This window comes from Sorghum bicolor, chromosome 1, assembly GCF_000003195.3.
Source record: "Sorghum bicolor cultivar BTx623 chromosome 1, Sorghum_bicolor_NCBIv3, whole genome shotgun sequence".
Taxonomy (NCBI): domain Eukaryota; kingdom Viridiplantae; phylum Streptophyta; class Magnoliopsida; order Poales; family Poaceae; genus Sorghum; species Sorghum bicolor.
In genome coordinates, this window is record NC_012870.2 from 59,853,083 (window position 1) to 59,865,016 (window position 11,934).

The following is an 11,934-nucleotide window of genomic DNA, read 5'->3' on the forward strand; positions in this document are numbered from 1 at the left end:
TTCGTTGGGTGGCGTAGTCGGTACTTCTGGCAGCGCCTCCTCTTCATGTATAGTTATCTTCATTTTCCACACCTGACTTGGTGCTTCCGTCTCCTCTGGATAATTCTGTTTAAACTCTACGTCTTCTGACCTTACAACTTCTCCTTCATAGTCTGCCCATCCGTCCTTGATGATCTGCCTCCTCTGGTTGCGGTTGCGTCGCTTTCTTACCTGCTTAGATTCTTCAATGATATAGTTAGGGTCAGTAAAATAACGGCGTACCTTCTCTGAGGGGAAGTGCATATAGACTTCTCCGGTTCCAATGTAGATAATTGTTTTAACGGTGCTGAGGAACGGTCTTCCAAGGATGATTGGTGGATCGTACTCATCTTCTTCCATGTCAATAACTTGAAAGTTCTGAGTGGTAGGGTGGCATCGTGTTTAGTTGGAAGGCAGCCCGGAATCAGCCTAGACGAGGGCCTTCGTCGATGATGGTGATCTTGTGGTTAGTGCAAACCTCTGCAGAGTTTTGGTTGATCGATCGATACATATGCCGACTCGTCGGCTATGGATCTTTCCTAAGTACAGCTTCACTTGACTAGAGAGAGAAGTCCTTTCTACCTTCACCTGGGTTTGTGTTGGATCCGGCGTTGGCCGTTGAGGCAAGGCACGAGCGGGAGTCGTACTTGCCGCCTAGAGAGTGAGAGTGTGGTGAGATGTGTGTGATGGGATGGATGGACGGATGGATGGATGTGTGGATGAGATGGAATAAAACTTGATGAATTATTATTATAAAATACTGATGAACTTGCATAGGAAAAACTACAGCCATACATATAGGCCTCTTGATCTACCCTTTGCATTCCACTTACCACAAAGCTTACGCAAAAGTATAGGGTGGGAGCCAGTGGCCAGTACAAATCGTACTGAAAGTTGTTTAGCAGGTTTTGACGTGGTCTATGATGATAACTACGGGGAATAGAAGGATTAGGTGGTCTCGTTCCTGCGCTCAAGTTTGGTTCGGAGATGAAGGCTACGCCTGCTGATAAACTACGCCGACTCTGATGATTGCCCGTGAAGGAGGAGCCTTCACCGCTGATGCGCTACATCGACTCTGATAAAGATCCGTGTGTGTTTCCGCTAGAAAAACGATGTAATAGACTTGTTAATCAAGAGTTGTAAAGTAAAAGTGTTGTAATCTTGTTTTTCACGATGTATGACTATGATAACAGCTGATATATGATAATGTGATGGCTCAATTTCTGAATTATCACATTATAATTCGAATCTGTGAATTTTCCCTTTTGTGGAAAAATCTAGGTCGTTTCACCTTTTCTACCCAGCCATGCCTACCGCGGACCCCCGTTGAAGTTGAAGTCGATCGCATTTAGCTCCCCCACGAGCACCTCTACCTCAACCACCTCCGCCTTTGGCAAGCCGTAGTCGGCCAGCTACTTGCCGGCGAAGATCGACGGGACGCCCATCCTCCTCCCTGCATCCCTGACCGTGATGTTGGCTGTAGTTGTAGTTGCTAGAGAGGATGGACGGTCGATTCCTCTTAACGGACTTGGCAAGTGGCCACATGCATGTCAGATGTCACTAGGCCTTGGATGTCATCAAGGTCTTGTTTAGTTCCTGAAAAATTTTGCAAAATTTTTCAGATTCCTCCTCACATCGAATCGTTAGATGTATGCATGGAGTATTAAATATAGATGAAAATTAAAACTAATTGCACAGTTTGGTCGGAATTGACGAGACGAATCTTTTGAGCCTAGTTACTATATAATTAGATAATATTTGTCAAATACAAATGAAAGTGTTACTATTTCTATTTTACAAAATTTTTTGGAAGTAAACAAAGCCCAAGAAATCCCCTACTATCTCTACTGCCTGGTACGCACCCGGTGTCCAGAGTCCTAACTCTGTAGTCCCATAAATATTTGCACATCTGTCATTCAAATTTTTCTCACAATAAAAGGTCACTATACTACCGTAGCTACCACTATATTACTGTCGCTTTGTTTAGTTCACCCAAAAAACAAAAAGTTTTCAAGATTTCCCGTCACATCGAATCTTACGCACATGCATGAAGCATTAAATATAGACGAAAACAAAAACTAATTATACAGTTTAGTTGGAAATCACGAGACGAATCTTTTGATCTTAGTTAGTCTATAATTGAATAATATTTGTCACAAACAAACGAAAGTGCTACAGTACCGAAATCCGAAATCTTTTCGGAACTAAACAAGGCCTGTATGTAAAAGGCATCTAGTCAGATCAGCTCAGAGGCAATGGATTAAAAAAAATAGGCACAATCATTTCAAGGCTCCCTGTCCACTCGTTTCCACTAAACCATTTTTTCAAAAAAAAGATGGACGCACAACCATTTATCCCCTCGTCTGGATGGTTCTCGTGGACTCTCCGAACTGTTCATCTTCTCAATCGCATAGCAGTCATACCTGTTCACCTTTCTCCTTACGCATGCCTAACTAGATCCAACGCTTTGGCTCATGGAGCTGAGAAACCAAGGCACACTATCATACTCACTTGGCTGCGAAGCGCCGCCATGCTGCTCTCCGCTGCTGCATGCCATCTTTTCTGCTTCGTCACGTCACGCTAGTTTGCTCCTAACGTCGCACTTGTCCTCCTACGGTCCTACCTTGTGGCCCCTCTCCATCTAGTGCTCCTTCATCGTGCGTGGATATGGCAGCGCAGGGCAGTACTGCACGTGTAGTCATGGGCAGCGGGGGCTGCCGACGTCGAGCTAGCCTCTGGTGTGGCTGCGAACGGAGCTACCGCTGTGGAGCTGGCCGCTGAAGTGGCTGCGGTCGACAATGTCATCGATCCGTGCGGGTGGCACGAGCTTATCCCTTGTCGGCTTGAAGGAGGAAGATATGGCCCGATCGCCGGTGCGGTGGATAAGATGCGTTGTATGGTGGAAGATGAGGGTCGAGCGTGCTACTGAGGAGGTGTCGGCGGCGGCAAGCGGCCATGGGCGACCGAAGACACGAGATATTTTGTAGAGGCAATTTCGTTATGTTGGCTTTGTCTTGGTTTTCCGCCCAAATGTAGACGTGCAAATATTTGTGGGACGGAGAGAATAGTCTGTATACAAGTGAGGCACCAGCCCCGCTACCGTTTCATGCTATGTAGTCTGCATATGTCCGACGCCAGCCCGCTACCGTTTCATGCTCTTAGCTCTAGGCCTTGTTTTAGTTCCCAAAAAATTTTACAAAATTTTTCAGATTCTCCGTCACATCGAATCTTTAGATGCATGCATGGAGTATTAAATATAGATGAAAATAAAAACTAATTGTACAGTTTGGTCGAAATTGACGAGACGAATCTTTTGAGCCTAGTTAGTCCATAATTGGATAATTTTTGTCAAATACAAACGAAAATGCTACAGTGTCGATTTTGTAAAATTTTTTGGAACTAAACAAGGCCTACTACAAGTCTACAATGTACTCCCTCTATCCACAAATAAATACACGTTTTATTTCCAGAGGAGTTAAACTTTTTAAAAATATTTATCATATGTAATATATATATCATTAGTTGAAGCATAAAATATACTTTTATAGTATACTTATTTGTAGATATAAATGTTTAATATTATTTGATATATTTTTAATCAAACTTTTAAAAAATGACTTTTTAAAAGCAAGACAATTTTTTTGGATAGAAGGAATAAGTACAGACTTCTGTCATCTACTAGGCTGATTAAAGTCAAGCCCTATAACTATAATTAAACAGTTTTTTTCGCTTAAGTTTATTATTTGAATAATAATTTTTTTTTCTCTTATAATAAATTAGCAAACTCATGACAGCCTACAACTACTGCACCCCAGCCCCAAAAGGCTTGGTCGATGCTGGGCTGAAGACGCTTAACTTTGTTGACCATTTCAATAATAATATAATCAGACAAATTTTGCTCAAAAAGATATAATCAGATAAATAGCTTTATATATAAAGCAAAACGAATATTAAGATACAAAAATCCAAGAATATAAGAATAAAATATACTACTGCTGCTGCTGCTAATATATACTGGTACTAGTACAAAAATAGTAAATACTACGATGGTGGTACATGCTAGCAGTGGCCAACAAGCCTAGTCACTGGCATTGGGCCCTACGCAAGCCTTAGCCTCCGGGCTCCACAGCCACTGCACCAAGAACTTCCTCCCCTTCCTCCCGTTCACATTCCAGCTCCTCCCCTGCGCGTCCACCGCCACCTTCCCGGCGTACCCGCCGCCACCGCCCGTCCCGTACACACCCTCGCACAGGTCGGCGATCTCGGTGGGCGCCGTGGGGTCCTCCCCGGCGTACCACGCGTTGACGAGCGGGTTGGTGGCGAGCTCGGCCAGCTCGTGCGCGATGACGCTGACCATGCCGTCGACGCCCGCGTCGCCGTTGGGCGGGCGCAGCGCCGCCATGCCGGTCCGGGACATGTAGGATGGCAGCGCGAACGGGTACGCGCAGACGTCGCGCAGCGGCCGCCGCTGTGGCCGACCCACGCGTAGGGCAGCGTGTGGCCCACGAGCGACGGGAAGGTGAAGTAGTGGAAGCCGCAGACGGCGCGGCAGAAGTCCTGGACGCCGACGCCGGGCGCCGTGAGCACGAGGTAGGCGCCGCCGCGGGCGTCGGCGGGGAGGCGGCCCGCGGCGACGGCCGAGGCGAGCACGCACTGGATGTCGAGCCTGGAGAGCGAGCGGCCCAGCGAGGCGGACTCGTCGGCGGCCTCCCCGGCCAGCGCGACGCGGCGGGTGACGTTGGCGAGGGTCTGGTCGGCGTAGAGCGCGGCGGTGGCCCACCAGTCGGCGACGGAGGGCTGCGGCGGGGACGGGTCGGAGAGGGAGAGGAGGAAGTCGCGGACGGGGGCCTGGTGCGCGGGGTCCCAGCGGCCGTACCAGAGCACGTAGAGGCGGAGCGGCGCGGCGGAGAGGACGGGGCCCATGTGGTAGCGGAGGTCCACCAGGTCGGAGCTGCCCTCGTACCTCTTGGACGCGCCCACGAGCGGGTCGCCGCCGCCGCGGCCGTAAGGGTACGGCGTGGCCGCCATCGCCGGGACGAGAAGGCCTGGAAGCAAGAAGACAATGGCGGCGGCGAGCGCCATTCCGACCGTGAGTGAAGTGAGAAGTGAGCAAGGAGAGGTGGTGTATTAAGGCCTTGTTTAGTTTCAAAATATTTTGCAAAATCGACACTGTAGTTTTTTCGTTTGTATTTGACAAATATTGTTCAATTATGGACTAACTAGGCTCAAAAGATTCGTCTCGTCAATTTCGACCAAACTGTGTAATTAGTTTTTATTTTTGTCTATATTTAATACTCCATGCATACGTCTAAAGATTCGATGTGACGGAGAATCTGAAAAATTTTGCAAAATTTTTGAGGAACTAAACAAGGCGAGGATGGACGTATCCCAAAAATTTTACAAAATTTTTCAGATTTCCTGTCACATCGAATCTTTAGACGTATGCATGGAGTATTAAATATAGATAAAAATAAAAACTAATTGCACAGACGAGACGAATCTTTTGAACCTAGTTAGTCTATGATTGGACAATATTTGTCAAATACAAACGAAATTGCTACCGTGCTGATTTTGCCAAAAATTTTGGAACTAAACAAGGCCGGCTCTGCTCCTGCTGTTGTTCCTACTTCAAGATGCGAATCAGGTGTTCTAAAAAACATGGACTACTAACTGTATTAAGGCAGTGCCACCAACAATTTCTAATATACAGGCATACAGCTGTCTACTATGTTAATATAATAGATCTTCTTTCGGTATAAGAATCACCATATGTAAAATGCACCCAACCCTCATACTCCATTTTGTTTTGCTAGCTTTCCTCCATCTGTATGGAGGACACTATTTATTATGTACAAACACTATTAGTATTGACTTACTTATACTGTCACTAAATATCACAACGTGCAGTGCCTGGGTTTTTAATGGTGACACATAATGCAAGTAGCAAGTTCGATGAAGCAAATGGGTACCTAAGAACTAAGAGCTCATGTAGATCTAAGCATTAGGTAACCACACTTCGAAAAAAAAATATGGATTCAACTTGTAGCAAAAAGATGAGGGCAACCATGTAGGGTTTCATTGAGCACAGGAAGAGTTAAGGAGAGCAGGCCGCGCCGGGGCGCAGCTGCGCCGGCAGCCGGCGGTGGAGCTCTCCCATGCCGCATCGTGCCCGGAGCCAGCCACCGCGGGGCCCGTTCGGATGGCTGCGCCGCTGCCCTGACCGTCAGGAGCTCGCACGGAGGATGGTGGAGGGCCACACCGGCGTGCCGTCACCTAGCGCCCGCCGCCTCCTCGGGATAGAAGGGGACAGAGGGAGAGGAGGAGGAGGACGGCGACGAGGAGGACGAGGAGGGTGGCGGCCGCCATCGCGTGCCGTGCCCGTTGTCGTCGCCCTGCGCGTGCGTCGGGAGAGGGAGAGCAATGACGAGAGGAAGAGACGGGAGGGGAAGAGAAAGTTCCTGAATGAGAAGCAGAAGCCGGAGTTCTATATATTTGGTGGATCAGATTCAGACGAGAAGCAGCAAAAGTTACCACAATCAGCTAAGAGCGACGAGAAGCTGACAGAAGCGGATTCGTATGGAAGCTACTTCAAGCGATCTGGACCATACGATCGAGGATCCGACGGTTAGGATATTTCCAGGTGACGTGGACCCTGCTTCTCCTCCTGGAAGCTGCGGATGGTTTAGGGGAGAATAACAGCAGAACCACAAAGAACTATTCCAGGTGATATAAAGTAGCCAAATATGAATACAACATTCATTGCGAACGGTTTCTTGCATACTATAATGGAAGCTTCATGTAACTAAAGCAGAGTAGAAAAACACCTACTTTATATTGGCAAACGGCTCATTCTTCTATATGAACGGGTTACAAAAGGTAAAAGTGTATAAAACTGAAACTCAATTCCAGATTTGTTCTCTTTTGCCATCCTAATACAAGGGGTTACATGTACAATATCTATGTATATTAATGGAGAGAAGCACACACCTTCCATTTCAGGATTTTCACATTGGTGCTGTGAAATCCTCCACCACCATCCTATTTTCAAAAGCTAGAACCTGCACGTAGGAATCTTTGTTGTCAAAGCTAAACAAGGCATCATCTTAAGCATGAGCCAACAAAGTTCACCTTATCATACACAGGGACTGATGCTTCTGCATCTCCATCCTCATTAATCCTTTGCATCCTCACCTAAGGAAAAAAGGGCATTGAGTGGTTAGAACAACGGGGCAGAACTGCACAAAAGAAAATCTTAGATAAATTTAGATAAAAACATTCGAAGCACAATCAAATATAAGTTACATTTAATCACGGGCAGTGGGAAAAAAATTGCAGGTCCATCACAAGCAAAGGCAATGCAAAAGGGGAGGGCACAAGAGAAAGATGTTTTAACTATGTAGCTGCAATGTGGATACATCAACTATCATCACAGCTACAAAACACTGAAAGGGAAAGGCCGCAGATCATAGGCAAAGAAGATCACAAAAGAAACTTCTGAAAATTTTAGAAGCCTCAGAAATATACGAATTATCATTTGATTAAGATCTTGGAGTATAAGTTTCAATAGTTTATATATCTGTTAAGGGCAGCTATGATCTTCAAAAAAAAATCTTAACTTGGTACATCTTCCACTTAGCAACCCCTTCACAGAAGTGACAGGAAATTATCCTATGTTGAGGCCCTTTATTAGTTTCAGAGTAAGGCAGTATGTATCAAGGTTGCATATGAATTCTATGCTATATAAATTGCTAGATGCAAAACCTATTTCTAAAATGCAACCATGAAATAAAGTACAATTCTGTTGTGCATATGGATAAGCCATCTCAGTGGCAAGAATCTTTGAAGGAAAACCAGGAAAAGAAACTATATAAAGCATCAGAAATGAACAAAGGAAATAGCAAGGAATAAAGCTGAATTCTAGCTTATCTGAAGGAAAAATAATGTGATCACATTCTATATCCAGTGAGGTTAAATCTAAATCGAGGGCTCGGCAGCAGTCAGAAGGTGGGCACAAGCACCTTTTTAGTAAAGCTGAGGGTCGATGAACCATATTGCAGAAGTAAAAAAAATCTTGGTTCCTAGAATCAGATGTTTAGGACAGGCTCTTTTCACAGTTCGTATGAGTTTTGTATGTATCCATTCACCGCATACTGATTGCTTTGTCTGCTGCTCTTATTTTGTTCATAATTGGAAGCGCCTAAACTAAGATTAAAAAAATAGCAAGCCCTGAGTCCTTTATAGAAAACAAAAGGTCGCAAAAACTATAACTACATTCATGCAGAAAACAAAATGTCTCTTGAGCTGTCTGCACAAGCCTTAATGAATGAAACTATTACATATATGAATCTTCCCATAATCTAGTAGCTAGTGTCCTCAAGTCTTTTGATATACAATTTTTTTTTCTTATAGGTTGTACAAACTGAAATGTGTAGCCAGCAAAATGAAAGATGACCCAAAAAAAGGTGAAGGATTATATACAGAGGATGCATAGTATTGCATACTCGGTACTTTAGTAGCACATTTTCATTTAATCTACAATTCTATCTCGACAGCTTGAACTATAATTAAGCAAAACAAGAACTAACATGTAAATGCAAATCAATGGAGAGAAGCACACACCTTCGATTTCAGGATTTCACAGCAAGAACGGGGCAACAGGGACATTTGGAGGGAACTCACCAGTAGATAAAAACAATGCAGACTGTTGAGCGAGTGGAAGGTAGTATGGCTCGAGGAACGGCGGCGTGGTTGAAGCCGGACCGTCGATGATGGCGAAGCAAAGGTAGAGAACCCCACCGAAGCACCTGTCGGCTGTCGCCCAGAGAAGAACGGAGGCAGCAATGCGAGGGCCCAGCAGGCCCGCCGCTCCTGGAGGACCAACGGGAGACCCAGATGTACAGAGCCGAAGCGAAGGCTCTAATGCAGGGTACCCCAGCCGAAGGTGAAGCGCCAAGCACAGGGCACACTGATGCGACATACCTAGGGTTTTGGTAACCCGAGGAACAATGAGGAGGGAGGAAAGGAAAGCTCCGTGTTCGCAACAATGGGGGTTGACGACGGCCAGATCCACCGTAGGAGATGCACCACTGGTGGATGCGCAGGGCAGAGCAGACCGGGGGGCGGCGGCGCAACACGGTGGCGGAGCGCGACGAAGGGAAGCGGGGACGAGAGCCGACAAACGCGAGTTAGAAAGGAAGGGGAAGAATCTGGAGATGGGAAGCGGAAGCCCCAAATATATTAGGCACTGCTGATTCGGAAGAGAAGCCGATGGAGAGCGATTTTGGCGACAAAAAATTGTAGGAGCCGCTCCACACGAAATCCGCTCCAAGAAACGACACCCGCAAGATGGGAGATCCGATGGCCACGGGAATTTCAAGTGACGTGGCACCTGCTTCTCCTACTGGAAGCCGCCGGATGGTTTAGGGGAGAATTTATTGGGGAATTGCTCTTGTCATTTTATTATTTTTCATAAATAGTTAGTTCACTGACTATATTAGTTTCTTTAAAAGTATTGATATCATTGATATGAGGTGCCTGATTTTCCAGTTATCTACTTGGTGGTTTTATGAGCTTTTTTCAATCTGTACAACCATTCATTCCTGTAACAGAACCGTCCAATTTATAAGAATTCAAGTGAATTAGCGACCACGGAAGCAGTCAAGTCAATGGACTTGAACCCATATAAACCCGGTAGTCCGACGAAATCTCAAAAGACCTCGATTCAACCAACATACAACCAAGATCGTACATGATCAAGCATCACCATCACAGATTACATACATTCAACACAGAACATAATTTTACATCACATCAGAGTTTAAACACGGTTATTACAAACCAGTTTGGTAGCGGAAACAAAGTAGTTTTAAGACACCACACACTCAGTTTATATTACATGCCAGTTCCATGGTCCAACCCAACAAAAGCACAACTGATGATCACGCCCATGATCTATTCATCATCCGCAGCCGGATGATGGCAGTTAGCACAGTAGCCGTGATAAACCACATCATCTGCAACATGGGTAAATAAAACCCTGAGTACGGGAAGGTACTCAGCTAGACTTACCCGTCATAAACCAGAATAAAGTGACACCAAGGAGTATGCAAGGCTGATCTTAGTGGACTGGTTTGACTCACCTTTTTGCATAAAAAGCCTTTGTTGTGAGTAACCCATTTATAATATTTCAGCAGCAGGTTCATTACTTAGCATCTATCCACTAGATTAGCACATGTTCTAAGCATACACTTGAGTATTTAAGCATTACAATAATAACCATATCCAGATTATCGCATAGCTATCAACATTCTCATCATAACCATTAAATTTATTTAGTGAGTTCTACGTGCGACTGCCCGTGCCAAGTTCTCACTATCCGGAAGAGACGGCGATTCGAATCGATTCCTATCCAGCTGGAGGGGTATTCCTAGCACTCACCCAAGCATACTTCATGAGGGCAGCTCGGATCACCTTTAGCACAACTCCGGACCAATTCGCGGGTCCGTACGGCGCCGCACCCCCAGGGACCGCCAATCTGCCAGGGTCAGGACTCTAACCTGACACCTCAGACTTACGCCATTGACTCCCCGCACATGCTTACTACCAACCGGGGTGCGCACTTTAACCAGATTGGGGTATCCGGCCGGAGATGCACTCGTAGGCTTCGCGGTCGGAATGACTTATCCGGCCAGCTAAGTGTTAGGCATGCGTTCAACATGACACGAGGACGTTACATCAATCAGTCCTTAATCGACACAGACGGGGATAGATTCACACCCAAGACCTCCATGCCTTGTTGCTGCACTATCGTCATCCCGCCCGGTCTCAAGTTCATTATCAGCACCTGGTTATTTCCACGATAGCAGTATAGCCAACCGTGATCAGCATCCACCTATCTCGCAGGTGACAGGAAATCACCCGGCTTCTACCGAGCTAAGCATGGCTAAGCATCAATTCGATTCTGGACCTACTTGGGTGAAGTATGAGGTGGACAAGGTGGTCATAATGCAGCAAGGGTGTCATATCAACGCCTAACACTTAATGCAACAATATATAACCATAGTCGATTGATAGCTGAACATGATAACAAAATAGTAGGAGACTTATAATGCTTCGGGGCTTGCCTTCAACGTAAGTAGAGGGACGGTGGTCAGGGCACTCCGGCAAGTCCTCCTCCTCCCCAGCTTCCTGAGGTGGCTCCCCTTGTTGTCCTTCCGACTCCGGCAGCTCGAACTCCAAAACCGTCACGCCATTGGGTACACCTATGTATGCATGACAAGGAGATAAATATAGAGAATGCACATATGATGCATGATGTCATGATGAAGAGCTAAAGGAACATAAAACAAGGTATAACATGAGCATAAACTCCTAAGATTAAGTGAATCATGGAATAACAAGTAAGTGCATACTTCTTCTCTGGTAGAGAGACTAACTAGACAAGTTAAACAGTCATAGCTACTCCTATTCAGTCACTGGTTTCACGGACAGACCAACTTGTCACAAGTTTCAGCTATAACTTGAACATTAGTTGGCCAAACTAAGTAAGTAAATACTTTCTGAAAAGCTTAGAAAATTGTTTACAATTCACTTTTAGACATCAGAGAATGATTCCCAACCGAAATAAGCCAAAACATACAAAGTTGGCTGGCTGTCCTGGAAAATCCAGAGAGCAAGCACTTTGCAGCAGCTACTTGTAACATTCATAACTTTTAAACTACTCAGCCAAATGTCATGAAACTTGGACACGAAGTAGATAAGCAAGTTAGCTACAAGTTTGTTGTAGACAAGTTTCCCAGAAAACATCATCTTCAATTAGTTCTTAAACAATTGCTATCAGCTACACAGAATTGCTCTAGGAAAGGCATAAATAGCAAAAATAATATTTTGCACATAACCAGAATGTATCGAAGGGTC

The 11,934-nt window shown here is 45.4% G+C and overlaps 1 protein-coding gene across 1 annotated transcript; it reads right to left on the reverse strand.

Moving 5' to 3' along the window:
• LOC8058804 (protein EXORDIUM-like 5) lies at positions 3,755-9,217 on the reverse strand. The gene is given in 5 exon segments (XM_021455767.1): positions 3,755-4,473; positions 4,476-5,063; positions 7,006-7,069; positions 7,147-7,209; positions 8,638-9,217. Coding segments are annotated over 5 exon segments (1,137 nt in total). The 5' UTR covers positions 8,683-9,217; the 3' UTR covers positions 3,755-4,096.